We start from the raw sequence: 22,859 nt of genomic DNA, 5'->3' as shown, positions 1-22,859 counted from the left end.
TTAATGGATGAGCCCGGCAGCGGCGGCACCTGGACCTGTTCCCAGAGCGCGGGGAGGCATCACGGCCGAAGTACCGGGCCCTCGCCGCCGGCCGGGGTTTCCGTGCGCGGCTGCCGGCGGCGGAGCTCCCGCCTGGACGCCGGTCGAGCGCGCCGCCCTGCGAGCCACCGGACGGCCGTTCGGTGCCGGACAGATCCACCGGGACGACCCTGAGCTGCTGCGCTGGGCGCGGCGGCTGGCGGAGCGGGAGGTGGGGGCGGCACCGAACCGCCCCCGGGACACCGGCGCGCTGGTGGGTGGGGCCGACGCGACGACCACGCCCCCTGCCCCGCGGCCACGCCCACGCTGGGCCCGGCCGCCCTCCCGCGGCGTGCGTCCGCCAATGGCAGCGCGCCGTCCTCTTCCCGCCCTTTCTCCCGGCGTTCGAAAACGGAACCTGCGCGGAGGGGGGGCGGGGGAGTGAAGGGGGGCGGAGAACGGCGAATTCACGGCGCGGTGGCGATTGGCTCCACCGCTCCCTTGCCCCGCTCCTATTGGACGGTCCGCAGGCGCTCGGTGGGATTGGCTGATTCCAAGACTGGGCGCGGCAGTTGCCGCCCGGCGATGGAGGCTGTGCCGTGTGCGGAGCACGGTGAGGGGCGGTGGGGAGGGAGAGGGGGGTCCCGGGTGCGGGGGGTCCCGATCTGACCGGTTGCTCTCTTCTTCGCCCTGCAGGGTCCCTCTGCTTCCTGAAGACGGGCGTCCGCGATGGCCCCAACAAGGGGAAGAGCTTCTACGTGTGCGGCGCGCCGGGCCCGGCGGCCTGCGGCTTCGTCCTGCCGGCGTCGTAGGTGCAGGGGGCGGGGCGGGGGCACACACACGGCTCTTGTGAGGGAAATTCGGTGCTGCGTCAGCAGTCGTAAACTTCAGTTTTGTTAGTCGCGTGGTCTCCGAGTGTTTTGTCCCCAGCAGTTGTTACTGCCGCTGCTGTTCCCTGGGCGGCGTGTCTTGGCTTTGTTCTTACTCTTCTCCTTTCCTCTTTTCAGCATTCCTGCTTCCCACTGCTTGGCGCACGAGGGGTGCGTGGTGGAGCTGCAAGTCCTGGTTCAGCAGCAGGACAGAGATGAGTACCTGTGAGTTCCTCAAAGCAGAAACAAAGGCTGCTTGTAGAGGTTTGAACACGGGGAGTTGTCTGATGGCGGCTGGCTTGCAGTGCGCTTCTGGAGTTCGAAAGGCTCATCCAGCCTTGAGGCATTCACTTAGCGTGTTACAAAATGGTTGCTGTTTTTATTAGCAATTGTATTCAATGGTGTAAACCCAAGTAATCAGGTAATGTTTGTTTTTAACAGAATTGAACATGGCTCAGTGGTTGGGTTCATCCAAAACTCACGGTGCTTGCATCAAATCCACCAGTTTTAATTCTGATAAAGTTCTTGCAGCAGTCCTGGTTGGCTGCCAGTTTAACAAAGATCACATCCAAAGTTTTTCTGTTCCTGAGGTGCTTTAAAGATGAGGTGGCCCATGCAGCGTAACTAAAAGAGTAGCTGTTTCCTTACACTGTCATAGGACACTTCTGAGGCTCTGAACAGACAATATTTTTGCCTAAGCGAGCACTTTTTTTTCACTGTTAAAATAAAAAAAAACACACAATCCTGAACCTTAGGAATCTTTATCCAGAGAACAATGCTTTTGTAAAAAGCTTTGTTGCCAATGTTCATGGCCCTTTGCTACACAGAAGTCTGGATGTAAAGTGCAGATCAAGAGAACTTGTCTGTGATGTTTTTGGTGCAAAGTACTTTTTAAAGAACGCTTAGAGTTCCTTTACTGGCTACTGCAGTTTGAATCTTGTTTTATTCTTTGGTAGGTTGTTTTATCGGTGCCTTAAAAGTAAGTTGAATGGGAAGAAATGGTGTGGAAGCGTCCCATGGCAGGTATGAATGTTTCATTTGTATTACAGTATCAGTTTATTCTAGCATGACTTTTTGTTCTGTATGCTATAGTCACCTTTGAGACTACATAGTGGGAGAGTTTGTATTTTCCTGCTAAAAACGTATCAGCCTGCTGTCCTCCGGATGAGACTTCTCTTACTCCTAAAATGTGTGAAGTAATCACTGTTCTCCAGTCTTAAAAGAAACTTGGGTTTGGTCTCTGGCTGCCCTCTTTTCTTGAGGGTGATGCTGTTGGGACTAGATCCCCAAGAAACATGGGAATGGCAAAGAAAGCAGAAAACTAGCAGCTTTATTTTGTTTTCTTTGTAAAATGTTTATCCTGATCCTGTTAATATGATAGAAAAGATGATGTTTGTTGTAGAGAATGAAGTCTTGCTTGAGATGATCAGGGTCTGTGTATGGTTAGCAGGCTTTAATAACTTGTACGTTAGTATTTACTCACTTGTATACATTTCAGGATCCAAAAGCTACCAAAGTGTCAAAAGCCTTAGAATCCCAGCCCAAAACAGCACCTCTCTTCAATCCCAGTGGCCAAAGAAATCCATTCAAAGTCATAGACAAGAATTGTGAATCATCATCCTGGACACAAATTAAGCAAGGAGACAGAGAGGAAAGTAAAGCAAAAGAAGTAAAATCAGAGAAAGAGAGTGTGCTGGTGTCATGTAAAGAAAAGAAATCAACCTCTGGTTCCTCCATAGAGAAAGAACTTCTAGAAGGGCTGAAAAATAGAAAGAAGCAGTCCGTGCAGAATAGGAGTGATCCAGAACTGAAGGAAAGCACAGTGTCTGAATCTAAACTTGGTCTTTCTGAGACTTGGAGAGGGAAAAACACCCTTTGGGAGGAAGAGAAATATGGTGGCAGTGGCAAGGAATCCAAGAATTCTTCTGAGTGTGTGGAGAAAGAGCCAGGTGGGAGATCAAAGCTCTTTCCACTAAGTCTTGAAAAGCAAAGTACAAGTACCAAGCCTCCAGAGGAGGAGCAGCCCAGAGAGGAAAGCTTAAAAAGCTGTGGGGATAAAGAAACCAGAGAGAAAGAATGCAGTGGTCAGAAGAATGGAGAAACGAAACCAATGTCTAAAGAAGATGCGATTTTCCCAGCACATTCGGCATTGGAGTGTGATGCCCGGAAGGGAGGAGCAGAGGCAGCGCTGCCCAAGATACAAATCAGGCTGGGGCCGGGACAGCCTGCTGATGAAGCTTCTGGCAATGGCAGTGATGAAGCAGGATTTGTTTATTCCTCATTAGGTAGAAGTAAACCTGAGAAATCAGTTGAGGGTTTGCAGTCAAGTGAGATTCCTTCAGGAAAATCAAAGAGTGTGCAGGAGACATCTTTGCCAGGAGCTGCAGCATCACATCACGTGGAGGGACCCCAGGACCCTAAAGCTCTTCACAACCGTCTTGTAGTCCAGCTGAAGCAGAAGAAGGTAATTTATTGCACCTAATATTATTTCATTTCTAGTTCTGTGTTAGGGGTGACTTCCCTTACAATATTCTGATGCCTGTCATGAGTATCCCCTCACAGCAGAAACTCAAAATATTTGGATGGTTTAGGAAAATGGGGCAAGGGAGGAAATTCAGCCTAAGCACAGGCTAGTTGTTTTAAACTACATATGAGGCAATTACTCTTAAGGTAGGGCAGCCTTCTGTGTTTGGGTGTGCTCAGTTTTGACCTGCCTGAGGCTGTGTCTGTCTTTTACCCAGAAAGTAATTTGCATAAGATGGGACAGTGCACAACCAGCTTAACCTTTTTAAACAACGTGGCTATTTCTGGTCGTCTGTCTTGGCCTTGTGGAGTAGAGTGATCTAGCCATGAAAGCTCACACTAAGATGAAATAAACTACCTGTCTGTTTGCTTTTTTTAATAATGGCCACTATGTTCTGTAGTTTTTATTATAAAAACCCCTGTTTGCCTAGAGTGCAGAACAGAACCTCGAAACAGTGAGAACTGTCATTCCTGCAAGTATAGAAAGAGATGTGAAAGTAGGTTGAACGTTGGGTGCTTTGAGAGATGTTAAAATTGTCTAAGTCACTTAACTGCCTTTTCATGCTGGTCCGTAAAAAGGGGGAGGCCCTGTGTCCTTCCCTCTCTTCTGAAATACGCTAATGTTTCTTTTATTTTCTGCTGAAAGACTATTTAATCACACTGAATGGCATTTAAATGCTTCTGGAGATTGTAGAACAGTATCGAAATACAAATTACTATGGCATAAAGTTGGTGTTTTTAAACTTCTGACCTGATTATTCTCTGTAGGCAGAGGGCTTGGTAAGCACACTCAGGTTTTGGGTTCTTTTTTGTTTTGCAGAGTACGTTGGCTACAGTGAACATTCAGCTGCTGCCAGATAAAGGGGAACGGTTATTAAAGCAAGTGCAGGATTTGGAATCTGCACTCAGTGCTCTTAACATTTCGACAGCAGATACTACTGACAAAGGTGGGGCTAAATTGTTTTGCCCCAGAACTTTGCAAAACAGTTTGTCTTACTGTAGTTATTAATACCAAGGAAAAATAGCATAAACTTACTTATGGCATGGGGTTTATATAAAGTTTGTCTGTTGAGATGCACTGAAGATGAAAAGTGTTAGTTGCAAAGTGTGTGTCTGGGAGAGGATGAATGGAATGACTCAAACATTTTCCCAGAAGTGTGATGGCTTCTCAAGAGAGTTTTCTCCCCTGATTAGGACCCAGGGCTAGTTCTGTTCCCAGCTTTGGCTACGTGGTTGAGTTCTCTCTGAGAACTTGCTAGTGAAGTGTGTTCACTTCCTCTTTGTTGCAGTACGGAACTGTGCTGCTTGTGCATGTTTTGGCTGCTGTCTGAATGTGTCAGTTGCCAGATAAGCAGCTTCCAGTGTGTCATTCCTGTAAAGTGATTTCCTCATTCTATTAACTAGTATTAGTCACCTGTGGAACAGAGGCATTTGGTTGAGTTACCTGTATGATCACCTCAACAGGAGAGTTACTTTGTGATCATAGTGTCAATTGTGTTGATGAAAAGATCCAGTCTGACAACTCTGGAAACTGAAGATGTCTCCAGCAAGGAAGCAGTAGCTCGCAGACTGCGGCACAACAAGCAGCCCAATGTCTCGTACCATATCTGGTTTTAAGCAAGACAGACCTTTCCAGTAAGGAGATAAAAGCTCATGACTTCTTGGCCTATTTGTTCTTGGATGTTTTGACATGTTTTGTGACCAAAACATTGACAAGAATGATGTCTTTAAAAGGAATAAGGAATAGTGTGCAGAATTGACCTCATGTTTGCACTGTCTGATCACAGTTGCAGAGATCACTGTGTTGGTATACACCACACGTGGAGGCTTGAGCTGAATTGCATTGCTTGTCGCGTAGGAGCAGGCTAAGAGCATGCATGTTAGGAGCTGCAGTGGCTCAGGTGATATGGTAACCTGCTACCCTGCTGTTAAATCCATGTGACTGCTTAATAATATTTTTCAAGCAGACTATTGGGCAAAATGAAGGCCATTTCCTGGGCTGTAACTCAAGGCTCTGAGGTCCATTGTGTAACCTTTTCAACATGCAATTCCTTTCTTCTTAAGGGGAGGACAGCACAAGCAGCGGCTGCTGTGAGGAATCTTTGTCTAACGCATTTGGCAGGCCAGGTGGTACAAAGTTGACAACCCCACTACCCCTTCAGGATCCTACAGCAAGTACCTCTTCAGTCTCACACAGTCACCCCTCTGCTGCTGCTGCTTTGGGTTCCAGTGAATATTACAGCCACAGTTTTGGAAGTAAGTGCAGACTTTTTTCCATTAAAGAGAACACTGGTGAGGACTATTTCTGCAATAATCCTGCAGCTTTTGGATATACGTGAGAGTACTAAAGCTTTTTTGTTACTGTGAGCTGCATAGCATGCCCCCCAGGCATCATAGCCACTGAGATTGATCTCCAAGATGAAAGATCTGCTTGGGAAAGTAAGCTTTGTAAACGCATCTCATGCATAATAGTGTGTCTTTCCAGTGAACTATGGTGTGCAGAACCTATATGGAGGAAGAATGACAGAAGACCAAATCAGGGCTGTACACACTGCCACCAGTGAGGCTATTAATCATCTTCACAAATCTCTAGAATCCTGTCCAACAGAGCAGACAGCAGCTGAAGATCCCTCTGGATTGAAGGTGAGTTGGCAAGGATGGGAGATGTCATGCTGATGAATGAAGCGTAGCATCTGGGTGATACCCTAGGGCATCCTGTCCTTTCACACTTGGAAGTACTTTGCAGTTTTCATCCTGTAGCGATCTTAGACTTGGTGAGAAAAGGGGAAGTGTTCTCAATACCTCTTGTTGACCATGATGCTTGTTGCGAACAAGGTAGGCTTGAGTGGACTTTCCACTGGAACGAGCCGCCTTTACATGCTCCCAGGGCATGGTGAGGCGCTAGCTTGGTTGGTTTGTGCATAAAGCATTAGCAGGACTGATATAAGGTACTGCTGACCTGTCTGCAGGAGTTGCTTAGCTTGGGTATCCCCATCCATGTGGGAAAGGAACAGGCAGGCAAGGTCCCTTTAGTGAATTTGTAGTAGGACAGTTTAGCTAGATAATCTGGTACAGGGAGCAGAAGTGTCTGAACTTTGCAAGGTGCTTCCTTCAAGTCCTCTGTCTCACCCTCTCAGGTTCCGCTGTTGCTGCACCAAAAACAGGCGCTCGCCTGGCTGCTCTGGAGAGAGAGTCAGAGGCCGTGTGGAGGAATTCTGGGTAAGCAACAGAACAGGGAACTGGATTTTGGGGGGCAGATTTATGGCAGCAACAGTTTGGCATATGACTTACTTGGAGGCAAATAACTAGTTATTTTGTAGACATGTCTAAGGGGCTTGTTTTTCTGTGCTCCTTTGACAGATTGCAGCAATTAACCCGTTACTAAATCACACCCTGAAATGGTCATATGTGTATTTTTATTTCCTGGGTTCCCTAGGGCAACTTCTGTTGCAGTATTCACCTCAGTGTAGATCTGAGCTACAGGGGCTCATTTCTGCAGGTCATCACGATTTCTGTGTGTCTTTTTCCAGCGGATGACATGGGCTTGGGGAAGACTCTGACGATGATTGCTCTCATTCTGGCCCAGAAGCAACTGAAGACAGAGAAAAGAAAGGAGAAGTTAGAAATATGGCTATCCAGAAATGGTACAGAATTGTTTCCATCAGGCAGTACATACATTATGATGCAGTGCCATGTGAAGTGCCTAAAGCATTATAGGTTAATGGCTCGTAAAGCGATATCTGCTCACTTCCCTTCTGTAGGAAAATTCCACTGGGCTTAAAGTTTACAGCACTCACTTGCAAGGCCTTTTTCTTGATCACTCTTATTTGTTCTTCAATTGGTTGTGTAGAATTTCCCAACTCATTACTTTATATCAGTTTGGGATTTTTCTTTTAATTGATTCGTTTCCTGAACTGGTTAAGGCCAGCATATGCTGTTTTGAAAAAAGTTTCATAGTTTTTTCAACATATGCAAGCATATGCATAGTTTTCATAGCATAAGGACTTAAATTAGTTAGGACTCGCCTCCCCGTGACTGATTTCCACACAGACACGCTTCCCACCCCACCTCCCCGAGATTGTTTTTATCTTGTCTGTAGAGATAAGGGATATTAGAGTTATTAAAGAATATTGTTTGTGTCCACAACATGTTACTGTCTCCATCCTCATAGAACTAGATGGATTACGTTTTCCTGTCTTGTCAAGTTTACTGACTCTGTGCTTGTTTTTCCTGTGTAGTTCAAAATGGTAACATTTCAGTCTTCTAGGACAGGAAAGAAGAATTTATGGTACTCTCTGTCTCATGAGAGATCAGGGTTAGTTCCCAAGTTCTAACCTTTCAGCCTATCCAAAGGAAGTGCACAGGTACATAGGATAACTCTGAGCGGACAGAAAGTGATGCATTAGTGTTTAAGTAGAGTTTTTTCCACCCAGAACTAACAGTCCCCAAGAATGAAATGCAGAGATGTCCACTTCACAAACCGCTCACAGGAAAAGTGGACCAATCTTCTTAATTGTTGTGACTTTCCAAAACTTCTGTATTTCTTGGAGTCTAATATGAAGACATTGAAACCTGTCTGAAATATTTCCCTGCAGATTCCACTGTTATCCCTTCCCACAGCACTTTAATCATTTGTCCTGCGTCCTTGATCCATCACTGGAAGAAAGAAATTGACAGGCGCGTGGGCTGTGGCAAACTGAGGGTCTATTTGTACCATGGGCCAAACAGAGATAAACATGCAGAGGTGTAAGTGCTAAACCATAAACATTACTGAGAAAAGTAAAACGCTACTTAGCAAGAGATTGTGTATATCGGAGTTGAAATTCAGTGGCTGTAGAATGATGGAAGGACCTGAAGTATGGAAATGTGGAGGATCGAGAAGGTCAAGCTGATGTCTGCTGTCAAGTGTATATAGCAGAACCTTTATGGCCTGTACCTATGCTGAGTGGTTCTGGTGCAGGCTAGTGCTGTTCCTGATAACAAAAGAGGTTTACATTCTCTGAAACATCTCTTGCTTGCAGAGGTTGACAGTGGCAGTTTCTTCCATGCTTGTGCTCTGTGGTTATATTTTTTTTTTGTCAGCTGTATGTACAGATCAGAAAATTCTAGACACCACTTTAGGCCATGCTGAGTGGTATGGCTAGGTACCAGATTCTAAGTAGTGTTCATCTCGTGGTGTGCATTCTGTACCACTGGCTTTTACTGTCTTGTTGAGCTTGCTGTGTCTACTTCCAGTAGCCATAAAATGGAGACAATGTGCCCTTCCTGTTTGACTGCTCTGAAGCTGAGCATTTCAGCTCTTGTAGAACTGTGGTGTTCTTAAACGTTGACCATGCATTTTATCTGCCTTGTAAAATTAATTCCTCATTTGTTCTTGCTGCTGATTACTACTTTCGTTTTATGCAGGCTCTCAGATTATGATGTTGTTGTCACAACCTACAGCCTTCTCTCCAAGGAGGTTCCCACAAGCAAAGAGGAGGGGGAAGTCCCTGCGAAGGACCATGATGTGGGGGTGAGAAGCCATACTGCTGGTAGAGGATTGCCTTAATGTTTTGTTTTGAGGTATTGCAAACCATTATTGTTTCAAGGAGCACCTTATGCTACAGTGAGCAGCAGGTTGTATATTTCTCCCCCCCCTAAGTCCCCTGTTGAGTTTGCACAGTAAGAATAAAGTGATGAGAGAAAGTACTGTGAAGTGCAGAAAGAGAACAGGGAAAATATTCACAAGAAATCTGTTCTGTAGTGATATAGAATGCACTACAATGAATATAGTTGAAATATCTTAAATAGTAATTTTAAGAGTGCAATGATGAATCTCATAGTCCTCCTTTTGAGGTGACACCATGAAGGAACACTAGAATGTCCTGTTGGTATTCTTTGCTGAAGCATCAACATTGCTTTGAACTCCCAGACAGCTGTTGCAATCTAGATCTTGCTCTTAAAGCAAACAGGCCTTTGAATTTTCTGAAACTTCAAGGTGGCGCCTGTAAAACTAGACAGATTCTGCATTTAGAAGTACAGGCTATGCCTTAGCAGAATAATTATATGTGTTCCTTTGTCCCAGCCTAGCAAAATTTTACTGATATGGAATGTCTCTTGGGAAGGAAGAGGCGATAAAGTGTTACAAGCAATAAAAACTGCAAACAATTAGAAATTGTCACCAAGAACAGGCAAATGTTATATTCGTTGGCTTAGAAACTTCCGTGGAAGCTTTGGAGAGATGATTTTTTGAGAGCACCTCTTTCATGACAGTAAGAGCTCAGATTGCTGCTGAAGAACATCAGGAAGATGCTTCTTGCTGGGAAAATATATTTGCTTGTGGCTCTTTAGAGAGCCTACCAAGGCTGTTGTGCTGGGTTATAAATAGTCTGCTTTTTCTTTTAGAGTGGGTCATCTCCATGTTCCCCTCTGCTCAGGGTAGCTTGGGCTCGAGTTATATTGGATGAAGCTCACAATATTAAAAACCCAAAGGTTCAAACATCTATAGCTGTGTGCAAACTGAGAGCCAGTGCCAGATGGGCTGTCACCGGGACACCGATACAGAACAACTTACTGGACATGTACTCTCTCCTGAGGTGAGCTGGCTGCACGTGCACATATGGACATGGCTCCAATTCCAGTAATTCTTCGCTGATGAAGTGCTGAAGTTGTTTCTAAGTTTGAGAGGATTCTAATATATGGGGGGTAGCAAGACTAGTTATATGAAGACTTGAGTTGCTGGATTGCAAAGGCTGTGGCTGAGGCACTGCTCGAGGCTGACCATGTGTCTGCTGTTGTGTGAAGCTATTCTGCTTTCATAGATGACAAAGTGGAAGTTACGTCACATCTCCTCTGTCTCCAAGATGAATATCCACAAAGACAATTTTAATGAACAGAAGTTTTGTGTGATCATCCGTGTTCCTACAAGTGCAGCCTGGGAGGACCTTATTAAAGGGTGTTGTGCTACAAGGGCACTGAAGGAAAGGGTGAAAACTTTACTTCTCTAAACAAATGATAAACAGAGTAAACTCTGTGCTCTTCATTGCCGAGAAGAAAAGGTTTCAGAAGGGTGTTGGAGAACCAGACACCTTACATTTGAAGTTAATTTTGCATAATTGAAACTAATTTTCAATTAAGAGGTACAGGAGTTTTGAAATAGCAAATGAATATGCTTTTTGGTGAGTACCTGTGCATTTTGATTCCCTGCATTTGCTGGTGATGTTTGAGACATAACAAGCAAAGAGGAAGCGATGGGTACAGAATTGGAAAGATGCTTTCACTGTGCTAGTGATGGTAAGACTTTTGAGCAAACCAGTTGTTGGCATCATTACACTGGAAGTCGTTTACTGCTCCTAGCAGTTGTGGCTGAACTGGAAATGGTTTGTTTTGGATAGCAAGGAATTTGGTTCTAGTCATTCAGGAGTAACTGAAGAACTCTTCTTCCCTTGGTGTGAAGTCTCCTTCCATCATGTTGTAGGTTTCTACGTTGCTCACCTTTTGATGAGTACAAGGTGTGGAAGTACCAAGTAGATAACAACACAAAAAAGGGAGGAGAGAGGCTGAGTCTCTTAACCAGGAGCCTCTTATTACGGAGAACTAAGGACCAGCTGGATTCAACTGGCAAGCCCTTGGTAAGAACTTCACCATCCACAACTAGACAATCATTCCATTGCTTTCCTTGCAGCAGCTAGTCAGTTCTTTACACGTGTAAGTTTGTTAATGGGTGGATTTGCCTGTCTGCTGCAGTCTCTTGCTCAAGAGGAGTTGAATGCCTGTGGGATGCTTTGACTGCTTATCCAGAAAGCAGAAATATAAAGTGGTAAACCTTTCAGTTATAAATCACATGCAGAAGAGACTGTGTTAAGTGGTTGCAAGTAGATGCCCACTTAGTGGAAAGCTAGCCTAGGTCTCTGAGCTAGACGAGGTCTCTGAGAATAAAGCTGCTACATGTCAGAAGGACCTGGTGCATGCTGGGGCAATGTCTTTCTGCATTACTCTTTACAAATAGTCCATTAAACTGGATATTAGATCACTGGTGTGTCTCTAAGCTGTAAAAAGGTGTAGTTTTGGTGTACTGCCTGATTCTGAATGGGGAACTTGGAAGCTACTTTTACAATGCAATGAATTAATCCCTCCATGGTAGCTATGTGGAAGTCAATGCTTAGTTGCTTGTGCCTTTTGTTGTCAGATGATTTGGAATAGAGCTTATGATCTTTAGTGTTAAGCAGGCTACTTGGAGTTCTGTAGGTATCTATGTAGTGTCATGATTGCATTCATATGCCTAACTTCAGTGAAGAAACAAATAGCTACCTACTGAGACTTAGAATACTGTGTTAAATCTTGGAATGCTGGTGTCTGTGATGGTGTGTAAGATTTGTGCACTATATACATCTGATCCTGTGTATGTTTTCTTCAGGTATCTCTGCCTCAGCGTAGCACACAGTTGCATCAGTTAAAACTTTCAGCAGAGGAGCAGTCGGTGTACAATGTGCTCTTTGCAAGATCCAGGTATGAATGTGGGAAGCGATAGGGTATTTTGTGGTTTTGTTTCTTACTGGTGTGAAAAATCAGAAGGAGAATGCCACTTAGTGTGAGAAGAGCTTTTGGACAAATTCCTGTTAATTTTTTCCCTTTCTGACTAGCTGTCAAGCATGTTTGAAAATATATTACTTTTTCTCATATAGCTGAAACTGATGCATTATTTTTTTTCTCCCACTTGTTCATGCTTTCTATTCTAACCTTTCACTTAAGCTCATGGATTTCATGACTACAATGAGTTGAAATTGCAATAGTAGTTCTTAAATGATGATATGCCAGCACCTGTAAAGGAGAGAATTTATCTTCTTTGCCCTGTGATATTTACACAATCAGAAATTATGCTGGCCTTGCCAGATGGCTGTGATGCAAGCCAGTGTCACTTTGTGTTTTCCTAGGGTATCTTTCAACAGTGTTGCTATAAAAAGTCTTCCTTCCTTTTAAATACACATTTAAAAATGTCCTTTTTTACGAAGAATATTACCCATTGGGCTCTGGCTCCTATTGTATTCAAAGTATTCCAATAAGCAGACTTGTTTCCTCTTGTGTTGTCCAAAATGGCTCTGGGTGTGTCTTGTGATCATTTTATGACTAAATGCTTAGTGAAGCCTTCCTTACCTTAATGCATCAACAGCTTGCTTTTTAAGCTCAGGTCTTTCTTGCTTTTTTTGCTGCTGTAAATCTGACAGTCTTTGTCGTGTTTATACAGGTCAACACTACAGTCCTACCTCAAGAGACAAGAGCAGAAAAATGAAAGCAGAGAGTATGCTGGTGGTAACCCGTTTGAGAAAGGTTTGAGCACGCCCTCCCTTGAAAACATTTGCAGAAGTGACTCTTAAGTGCAGAAATAATGAGGGGCAACAGACCTGGCCACATGGCATCAGGACTTAGAAATTCTGCGGAAAATGTTTTGCCTCTCCCCTGATGTTATGAAGAATCCTACTATAGTATTCCAAAAGTCTGTTTTGTTGTCCAAAAGCCACTGTTGGGGCTCTGGGCAAATATCTTAACGTCTCTGGGTCAAAAGTTCCCTTCTGAAATAACAATCTGATTGCTTAGAGAAGAGATGTCAGTATTAGCATAAGGTATGTGGTGCTCTGATATCTGTCAGTCTTTTTTTCTTTTTTTTTTTTTCTTTTTTTTTGGAGTGGAGTTAAATCAAGTATTTGCTTGCCTGGTGGTTCTTGTCTCTTATTGATGAAACTCTTGCTGGAGGTGGCTGGGCAGTGCTTGGAAATGCCTCCAAGAGCTCTTGATGTTTTGTCTTGCTTCCTTGGCAGTTGCACAAGAGTTTGGAGTCAGTCAAAAGGAATTTCTAGCTGGCTCCCAAAGTGCCTGCCAGGTCTCAAGTACTGTCCACGTCTTGTCCATGCTGTTGAGGCTCCGTCAGTGCTGCTGCCATCTCTCCTTACTAAAAGTGGTAATTGCATTGTATTGTAGTGGTGTGGGGATTTTTTTTAAGAGTTTGTGTGAGTTAAATTTTGTAACACTCTTTCATCTCTTATCTAGGGGTACATGAACTGAGCCATTTCTAGCACTCTGTGTTTTACAGCACGAGAGGTTTTAGATGGGCATACTTTCTACTGAAGAGTTCCCCAACATGACCTATGTGGGCAGCTGTGTCTCTGGAAATACCTTTATTCAGTTGATAAAAAGAAGAAATAGAATTTTAATGACAAAGAAGTCTTGATTTTAACCTACTCGTGAAAAGTGCACAAGTCCACAACTGTAGCCTGTCTCAAAGGATTGTGTGTTGGAGAGCTCTATAAGCGCCATGACTAAAGTTGCCTTGCATGAAGCAGACACATCTTTCAGAAGTTCTTTGCTCTGTCATATCAAGCACCTGTAGAATAACCCCAGATACTAAGGGAACGGGCCAGGATTTATCTTTTAACGTCTTTAATACTGCAGTCATGAAATGCTGTGGAGACTGGCCCACAGAAAATGGCTGAGCTCACATGCTTTCCCTACGCTGCCCCTTCATGGGGCAGAATAAGGGCTCAAAAGGACTGTTGGTCTGTCCCAGTAGTGTGTCTTAATCATTCTGTCTTCATATTGCATAGCTTCCTTCAAACCCACTGTCCTCAGCAGACATTGTGGAAACTGTGGATCAGTACTGAATGTGATCTCGGGCTTGACTGTGATTCCATATTGTATTGCTTGCTTTCCCACAGGCTCTGGATCAAGCTAACTTGAACAGTGAGGGCCTTTCCCTCTCTATTGAGGAACAACTTAGTGCTTTGACCCTGTCTGAGCTCCAGACTCCTGATTCCAAGTCAACAGTCTACCTCAATGGCACAGCTTTTAAAACAGACATATTTGAAATCACCAGGGAGAGCACCAAGGTATCCTGGTTGTGGCTTTTTTACTTTCCTGGAGAAGCTTGGATTTCAGCACTTTGCCTTTTAAATTGTTAATGAATTGTCAAACCTTGGTAACTGCAGATTAGGCGAAGTTGGCAATTTAGATGAGATCAGATAAGTAGATTGATAGTCTGCTGAACCCTGCTGGGAAGGCTCCAACTTATCAGGTGTTGATGGCTACTTCCAATAAAGCTGTGAGAATCCGACTGTGCTGAAAATCTGTCAGTGAAATTCTTCAGTGCTGGATTCACAGAAGTTTAGAAGAGGATGCATGTGAGAGCATGGTGCTTGAGAAGAGCTATTAGAAACTGGGTGGCAGGAAGAGGACAGGTGGCAATCACTTGGCGTCTCACAGGAAGGGATCTGGACAGAGTGGATCAATGGGCTGAGGCCAACTGTATGAGTTTCAACAAGGCCAAACACCAGGTCCTGCACTTTGGTCACAACAACCCCATGCAATGCTACAGGCTTGGGGAGGAGTGGCTGGAAAGCTAACCGGTGGAAAAGGACCTTGGGGTGTTGGTCGACAGCTGGCTGAACATGAGGCAGCAGTGTGCCCAGGTGGCCAAGAAAGCCAACGGCATCCTGGCTTCTATCAGGAATAGTGTGGCCAGCAGGAGCAGGGATGCTTGTACTTGGCACTGGTGAGGCTACACCTTGAGTACTGTGTTCAGTTTTGGGCTCCTCACTACAAGAAGGACACTGAAGTGCTGGAGCGTGTCCAGAGAAGGGCAACGAGGCTGGTGAAGGGTCTAGAGAACAAGTCTTATGAGGAGTGGCTGAGGGAACTGGGGCTGTTCAGTCTGGAGAAGAGGAGGCTGAAGGGGGACCTTATTGCTCTCTATAACTACCTGAAAGGAGGTCGTAGTGAGGCAGGTGTTGGTCTCTTCTCCCAGGTAACTAGCGATAGGACGAGAGGCAATGGCCTCAAGTTGTGTCAGGGGAGGTTTAGATTGGCTATCAGGAAAAATTTCTTTACTGAAAGAGTGGTCAGATATGGGAACAGGCAGCCCAGGGAGGTGGTTGAGTCCCCGTCCCTGGAGTTGTTCAAAAACAACAAGTGTTGTAGCACTTCGGGTATGGTTTAGTAGGCACGGTGGTGCTGGGTGGATGGTTGGACTTCATGATCTTAGAGGTCTTTTCCAACCTATGGTTTTGTGAAGGGTGGAATGTATAAAACATGCTTGTGTGATTTGATTTCTTGACCTTGTTTTCCATGGTGGGAGTGTTCTTGCTAACGACTATCAAAATATCTTGAAAGTCTGAGCATAGAAGAAATGCAGGTTGAAGACTAATTTTGATAGCTTTCTACTTTAATGAAGAGTAGCCAAGCATGATCTGGGTTATGACAGCAAGCAGACTAAGTTCTTTTTCTTCCCTGCAGATAGCTCACCTCTTGGCTGAACTGAAAACTATTCAGAGTCACTCAGAGTCTCAGAAAAGGTTAGTAAGCACGTACTTTTCTTTAGTCATAGTGATCAAAAGAAGCATGTCTCTTGACAGCAACAGAAGTAGTTTAAAACAATTGAATGCAAAATTCCTGGTATGGTAAAATGGTGGCAGTACTGCAGTAATTGAAAGCGTATTTGAGGAAAAATCCAAGACAAAAGAGGGTAGTTTAAGATGTAGGTAAGTGTAAATGTAAGAGAATGTGTGAGGAATCTCGGGTCTTGAGGCCCAGGAAGACTCTTCTCCAGAAACAGAATTGGCAATAATTTGGTTGTGCTGAGAAATATTTGCCCTCAGCTCTGCAACCCGGCCCATCACCCAAAAAAAAGTGGGGGAGTAAAGTAGTGGTTAAAACTGAACCCGTTTGACATAAAGGGATGCTTTGATCAGAGAACTTAAGTATTCCTGAAGTCTTGCAGCTCTCACTGTGCAAATTCTCTTTGCTCTGCACCAGACTGCAGTGTTGCAGGGTTTTCTGCTTGTTTTTGTTAAACAATGTAGAATGCACTTACAGGTGTGTGGCTGCAAAGTAGTGACACCTGTGTCGTGTTGGGGATGGGTTGGAAGGGGAAGTCTTGTTCTTGGACTGCTCTAGAGTTGCACTGTATGTAGAAAGCTTTTTTGCAAAGTCTTTTCCAAAAGGCATTCCCACCATAAGAATGGGAACACCAAGATTGCTTTTGTTCCCTACCAAAAAGCTGTTGAAAAAATTATTGCCTCCCAAGCTGTTTTAACCTACCAAGCATGGGGAGCGAGAGACCCCAGTGAATTCATTTGGTGTTGCTACTGATTCATGTAGCAGAAAAAGCTCAGAACTGTGATCAGTAGGTGGCAATGTAAAATTCAAAACTAGAGGTGAAAGTTAGAGACTTAATTTGTCTGAAGTTTATTGGGTATTAGCCTTCCAAAGCAGATTCTATCACTACCCCTACAGGTGAATCTATTTCTGAATTGGGAAGGGACTTGGCTCCAGTTTGCAGTGGGGAGGAGTGCCTGAATCAGTCTCCTCTTGGGTGAGACACTGCAATAACCAAGCTGTTACAGTACACACAGAACTTGTTCTAAACTCCCTTTCCTCTCTCTCCAGTGTTGTTGTCTCTCAGTGGACGAGTATGTTGAAAGTTGTGGCTGTGCACCTCCAGCGACTAGGGCTGAAGTATGCAACAGTGGATGGCTCTGTCAATCCTAAACAGAGAATGGATGTGGTAGAAGAGTTCAATAACAATCCCAGAGGGCCTCAGGTAGGCAGTCAGGGCAGGGAAACAGTTACTAGTGCTGCTATGAGCAATTGTGATAGCTGACTTCATGATTCCATTTACTGGCACCCCTTTCGTTTGGACCTCTATGTGCCAAGATCAGTAGGGAAAGAGGTAGCTGTAAAAACAAATGTACATCTTGCAATGGGCAGGAGCAGCTGCTAAAAAGCTCCTTCTGGTGTTAACCTTCTGTACTGAGATCATCTGACTCCAAAGCTAGTTCAGAGTTTGTCCAAATCTTTGGTGTGTTCAAAGATGTGTTTGCCACAGTGTAATGTGGGAGATGTGGGGCCAATTAGCTCTGCTAGGAGCAGGCTGGTTGTTTCCAGCTCGTGCTTCTGCATTGGAAGATACTTCTTTCTGTGTGTCACCTGCTTGCCAAGGAACCTGTAAGATGTTATTGCTGTTTTCCAACACATCAAATGCTTTTTACCAGACTAATCTTTTTGGGAAGACAGGATGACAGTTAAATCTGTGAATGAGGCTAAAATCAACGAAAGCGCATCTGACTTGGGTATAAGGATAGGAAGGCTGGGACTGGGGCGAGAGAAGTCATAGTTTTGCACACATCCAACATAAGGTGACCTCATGTGACTCCTTTCACTTTTGAGTTGTTGGGGGTGGGGGGTGTTTAAATACTAATGAACTACAATGTGTTGGCTATTGTGGAAAATATCTTCTATTTTGAAACTTTGGCCAAGGAAAGGAAGCTTGCCAGGTGACTAAAGATGTCTGAATCCGAATTAGTTGTTCATAGTGATTACACTTTCATCTGGATACAGATGTTCTTGTGATTGAGGCAGGACAGGCTGTCTCCTCTGAGGATGGGTCTCTGACTGGAAGGGGAGAATGTGGTGCATTAGCTTGTTTTCTTTGGTAGATTTCTTGAACAAGTTGCCATCTGCAAAACAAATATTTCTACTTCTAGCTTTGAACTTAAATAAAGGAAGATTTCTGCCAGTTTCTTGAATAGCTGACGCTTTATGCAAGATCAGGGTTTTAAGATACCATATCATTAATAATATGTGTAGCAAGTGTCTCTATCCTTAACTGAGTTCTTGTACAGCAGCAAAAGAAATCTTCTCTAAATTGTCCATCTGCTATATCCCTCTTCCTCCCCAGCTGCTCCTCTTTTTCTAAATACTAGGTTATGTGGAAAAAAAGTGAAAGGAGTAGCAGGCCATTTCAGTCCTGTTGCTTGTGTTTAAGTAGTATTATCGTTAATGCAGAGTTGGTGCTGATTGGTCCCATTGCTGGCAACAGGCTGTCATCAGAGGGGCCTGTCACTTGAGTGGGACATGGAGAGAGTCTGAACTGCTCAGTTCTTTCTCTAGTCTGTAAAAATGTATCAGGGTACTATATATGGGATGGTAGGCTGGCCTCTGAGCCACAACTTCCATGTCCAGGCTTCTATGCCTCATCAAGTAGCATCTGGTAAGCTCCAAAATAAGTAATAAATATACACATGTGATATAAATATGATAAACGGATACTTTGGTTCAAATTAATTTGCGGAGTATATGAAGCATTAATTTTCTGGAAACAGGCTTCTTAACTCTCTTTTGCCCTTTGAAGGTGATGTTGGTTTCATTGCTGGCTGGAGGCATTGGCCTGAACTTGACTGGAGGAAACCACCTCTTTCTCCTTGACATGCACTGGTAAAGAGAAATAAAAGTTCCATCTCAGAGGATGTATGTAGGGTGTCCTGCCTGCTTTCTCACTGGGTGTATTGTGATGTCTGATACAACTGGGTTAGGAGGGAAGTGTTTAGCTGAGAGTAAGGGCTAGTGATTAGTTGTGGAAAGGTGTTTTTACTACGGCCTGCTTCCAAGACACTCTGATTTGTCAGTCCAGTGCTCACCAGCATGAAATATGGTTCTATATGGGTAAAAAAATAGAGGAGGATAACAGCAGTCCGAAGCAGCACATACGCAGTCTGTATCACAGAAGGATACTGGGACTTGGCAGTCCCTGGCTTAATGTCTTATAGTAATGAAAACGGTACAGTAATGCCTACAGGGAATCTGTATTGAAACAAATCGATTGTGTGGAGCACAGTCAGCAATCAGGCCTAGCTAGTGTACCCTGGGATTTTACAGGGCTATGAAAATGGTGCATATGAGCTCCTAATAATTATGTTGTCTCTCATCGAAGTCAGAATCTCATTATTTTTTTTAACTAAATGTTGCTCATGGGAACTTACAAAGCAAACTAATGGGCTTCAGTGCAAAACCAGCTGCTGAGTAGCAGCATTAAGGAGATATTTTTACGATATGTAAGTTACGCCAAGAAATATTCCCTGTAACCATGTATCAAATGGAACCATTTCTTATGTAAATATTCTTGAGTGAAGGCCCCTTTCAGTGGAGTTTGCCTTCCTGCTTCACTGTCCTCTTTCCTCACGAGTTACTCAGCTTTCTCTGAGTACTAACTATTGGCCAGAAAAATATGGGGCAACATGGAACAGTGGTCTCGTTCATACACCTGACTTTGTGTGGAGTTCTGGCGTGCTTCTACCAAGGGCAAAGGGAAATACAGTCAGGCTGAATACTGCTCATCGAGCTAGTAAACCTGAGGTAACATGGGAGCAGTTTTGGTTCTACAGAGGAAGAAAACAGATCGCTCTGGAGGCAGGCAAGTGAGGCAAGCACAGAGGCTTCGATATTTTAATTAATCCTGAACATAAGCCCTTAAGCTATTTTTTTGTTACCTTTCAGGAATCCTGCTCTGGAGGACCAGGCGTGTGACCGCATTTACCGAGTGGGGCAGCAGAAGGATGTTGTGATACACAGGTCAGGATTTTCCTTAGCGGCAAACGAGGCTATTGCTGCTCACGTACTGTCTGGCTTTAGTTGGCGAGACCAGGTCTTGGTTTGAGGCTTGTTCCTTTACTTAAAGCTAGGCACAAGGTCTGATGGTGGGATGAGGGTTTGGGCACTGAGACAGAGACCAGATGAAAATGTTTGTGTGGCGCTTGCCTCTGTGTTGCTGTCCCGATAGCTAGCAGTGGTTTGTTGTTTTTCAGCCTGTGGTGTAGTGGGAATGTTCTGTTCATTTCTGAGAACATTTCAGGCACCAGTCCATTTCTCTTCTCTTACTGGAGAATTTTCATTGTGCTCCCTAAGTCTGGATCTTTCTAGTATCACTAACATAAACATACAGCACTTATAATAAGTGGCAAAGTTGGCTTTTCTGAAACATGTCTGTAATTGTAAGTATTAAAGGACTAGCTTAATTATTGTAAATGTACAGCAAATTCAAAGAAACTGGAATCTAAAATACTATTTTGTGTACGATGCTTTTAGTATAATAGGTGCAATCAGTTATTAAACAATCATTACAGGAACTTGTCACAGAATCACTATTGCTTCAGATGACTGAAGTTGGGGCCTAAAATGCATGAGACATTTTTGAAATGTAATATCTGGATATGAGAACAGCTGTCGTCTGTGCTCAGGTATATTGGATCAGTCATAGTAGGCTGTTAATAAGTGAGACAAGTCTTTGGAAATTTACTAGGGAAGCGCTGAAATGCTGACCCTTTTTCCTAGCAGTTGAGATGATGTGGCTTTGGGGTTTGTTTTGGTTTTTTTAGGTTTGTCTGTGAAGGAACAGTAGAAGAAAAGATTGTACAACTCCAGAGGAGGAAGAAAGTTCTCGCCCAGCAGGTGCTGTCAGGCAAAGGCGAGGCCTTCACCAAGCTCACTCTGGCTGACCTCAAAATTCTTTTTGGCATCTAATTGTCATTTACAGTACACAACAGAAAGTGGTTTTATACCTACAGGTAACTGTGCAGGCTTCAACAAAGGACTGTCGTCATTCATTTTCAACAAAAAACTACATTTTTGTAACTCTTCAGGAAGAGAAGTTAGCAGCTTCAGGAATTTGTTTTAATACTAAAATTAGATCATGTATCCAAAGGTTGTTAAAGTTATAAATTAAGCTATTGTTTTAAAACACTTAAGTAAATATTAAAAATAAATATTTGCTTGTTTCTTGGTTTCCTGTGTATGCTTTTTAGTTAGAAAACTTTCCTCTTCAGGACGGGAGAAGCACAGGCATAGGTAAAACAAGAACGAGAGAGACAAGTGTGAGGTAGGAATGTTCAGAAGTTGAGTGGTGAGGTTGGGTGGGCATGAAGGAAGAAAAAAAAAAAAAAATTTGGAGCACAGTGCTGTAAGATGACTATATAAACTTTAGAATGTTTAAGTAACAAAATTAAGGAGGACTTCTTATGTCTAAGTGAAGACGCATTTCTCTACCCTGCTCAAAATACTTATTCGAGCAGGGAAGTAGATTTCTGTTATGTTCCTGTGAAACAGAACCTGAATTCCTGGATGTTGTGGGGTTTTTTTCTTCTTAGTATGAAATAGTGTAAGGTTTCCTTGGTGCAGACCTTTTAATGTGTAGACTATTCTTCCTTGGAAGATGCTCCACTTTATTAATAGTAGATGATTTGCAAGTCCTTGATTAATGGTTTGTATTCTCTCTCCTCTCAGAAGTGGTATGTGCAGGTGAGGGAAGTTTCTAGGCAAATATTTTTTATTGGTAGTGCATGTTCCCTGCTTCCATCTGCCTCTGCTGTGTCTTTGGCCATATCCACTGCATATTCTCGGTGTCTGTTGATTACACCATTTCTCTGGGATTTGACACAGTTCCCGTAAGTTCTATACCAAACTCTGCAGAGTTTATTTCTAATGCTAAGTGGTAGAGCATGACAAGTCAGACCACTGATAACAAACTAGGTGTTGGTTGCTGTACGGCCATTCCCTATGGAAGAAGAGAGTAGCATTTGGTGGCCTTTCGAGTGAAGGTGAGATCTATTTGCAGATGGGTGGTTCCTGTCAGTACCAACGGTATCCTGATGGAGTATGATATGGCTGGGTTACTCATTTGTCTTACCTGCCCTAATGCGCCTGTGAAGCTTTGGGATTATTCCAATTTATTGTGTGGACACAGAGGCTAGGTGGCACAAAAATAGTAATTTGTATATTTTTGTGTGTATATGTCTGTAAATTCAATCATGGCAGCAGTGCCTTAAGCAGCTCTCAGAAACAAGGAAGGCTGTGCGGCTTGGGCAATGTAACTGTAACCTTGGTTTGGTACCACCACAGGGACACAGCAGACTGCTCCTTTGCCTTGTTATGCAGGCTTTCTGGAAAACAGAACATCTGTTGTTTTCCACAAAACAGGAAGCCGTGGACTAACTTTCCAAAATTATTTTGGTTTGGATGTTTATGTGAGCAGATCTTGAGTTACAGTTTCTTCTCTGGAGTTTGCGTGCCTTCTGGTCGATCTCCGCTCCCTTTCCTTGGAGCTACTGTTAGCCTGGCAGGTGTGTTGGGTTTGTGTGGCAAGGTTTTGGTGGTGCAGGGGGCTACAGAGGTGGCTTCTGTGAGAACCTGCCTAGGAGCTTCCCCCGTGTCATACAGAGCCAATGCTATCCAGCTCCACAATGGACCCACCACTGGCCAAGGCCAAGCCCATCAGAGATGGTGGTAGCACCTCTGTGATAACATTTAAGGGTGGGGTGGGGGGTGGGGAACGTGTGCAATTTGCAACCAGAGAGGGGTGAGAATGAGAGAAACAACTCTGCAGCCACCCAGGTGAAGGAGGAGGGTGCTGGAGCAGAGATTCCCCTGCAGCCTGTGGTGAAGACCAGGGTGAGGCAGAAGAAGTGAGCAGAGAGAACTGCAGCCTCTGGGAAGAACCCACGCTGGAGAATTTCATGGAGAACTGTCTCCTGTGGGAGGGACCCCAGGCTTGAGCAGGGGCAGAGTGTGAGTCCTCCTCCCCGTGAGGAGGAAGGAGCAGCAGAGGCAATGTGTTATGATAGACTGACCACAATCCCCATTCCCATCCCTGTG

The 22,859-nt window shown here is 44.1% G+C and overlaps 1 protein-coding gene across 3 annotated transcripts; it reads left to right on the top strand.

Moving 5' to 3' along the window:
• The first annotated feature begins 556 nt into the window (after nucleotides 1-556).
• On the top strand, nucleotides 557-20,929 carry TTF2 (transcription termination factor 2). Of its 3 annotated transcripts, none has more exons than XM_075436333.1 (23): nucleotides 557-631; nucleotides 715-830; nucleotides 1,026-1,112; nucleotides 1,844-1,910; nucleotides 2,386-3,351; nucleotides 4,231-4,357; nucleotides 5,475-5,666; nucleotides 5,896-6,053; nucleotides 6,548-6,629; nucleotides 6,941-7,054; nucleotides 8,006-8,156; nucleotides 8,817-8,922; nucleotides 9,795-9,985; nucleotides 10,867-11,020; nucleotides 11,806-11,897; nucleotides 12,634-12,716; nucleotides 13,205-13,344; nucleotides 14,099-14,269; nucleotides 15,672-15,730; nucleotides 16,824-16,977; nucleotides 18,568-18,650; nucleotides 19,710-19,784; nucleotides 20,588-20,929. In XM_075436333.1, the coding sequence occupies exons 2-23, from the start codon at nucleotides 748-750 to the stop codon at nucleotides 20,730-20,732; spliced, it is 3,480 nt and encodes a 1,159-aa protein (XP_075292448.1). In that variant the 5' UTR covers nucleotides 557-631; nucleotides 715-747; the 3' UTR covers nucleotides 20,733-20,929. The 3 variants fall into 3 exon arrangements, with proteins under 3 accessions (XP_075292448.1, XP_075292440.1, XP_075292456.1); XM_075436325.1 differs by having other exon boundaries at nucleotides 563-631; nucleotides 715-826; XM_075436341.1 differs by lacking the exons at nucleotides 16,824-16,977; nucleotides 18,568-18,650; nucleotides 19,710-19,784; nucleotides 20,588-20,929 and adding an exon at nucleotides 16,671-16,817 and having other exon boundaries at nucleotides 563-631; nucleotides 715-826.
• The last annotated feature ends 1,930 nt before the right edge of the window (nucleotides 20,930-22,859 follow it).

The sequence above is a fragment of the Opisthocomus hoazin genome, chromosome 1 (genome assembly GCF_030867145.1).
Source record: "Opisthocomus hoazin isolate bOpiHoa1 chromosome 1, bOpiHoa1.hap1, whole genome shotgun sequence".
In the NCBI taxonomy this organism is placed as follows: Eukaryota; Metazoa; Chordata; class Aves; order Opisthocomiformes; family Opisthocomidae; genus Opisthocomus; species Opisthocomus hoazin.
The sequence above is the reverse complement of the archived record's forward strand: the minus strand, read 5'-3'. Positions and strand labels throughout refer to the sequence as shown.

What these genes read in the sequence shown, in the direction of transcription:
- TTF2 (XM_075436325.1), top strand. Translation starts at nt 604, where the DNA reads ATGGAGGCTGTGCCGTGTGCGGAGCACG. An exon ending in GTGGAAGCGTCCCATGGCAG is followed by an intron (nt 1,911 to 2,385) that starts GTATGAATGTTT and finishes TATACATTTCAG; the next exon opens with GATCCAAAAGCTACCAAAGT. An exon ending in AATATGGCTATCCAGAAATG is followed by an intron (nt 7,055 to 8,005) that starts GTACAGAATTGT and finishes ATTTCCCTGCAG; the next exon opens with ATTCCACTGTTATCCCTTCC.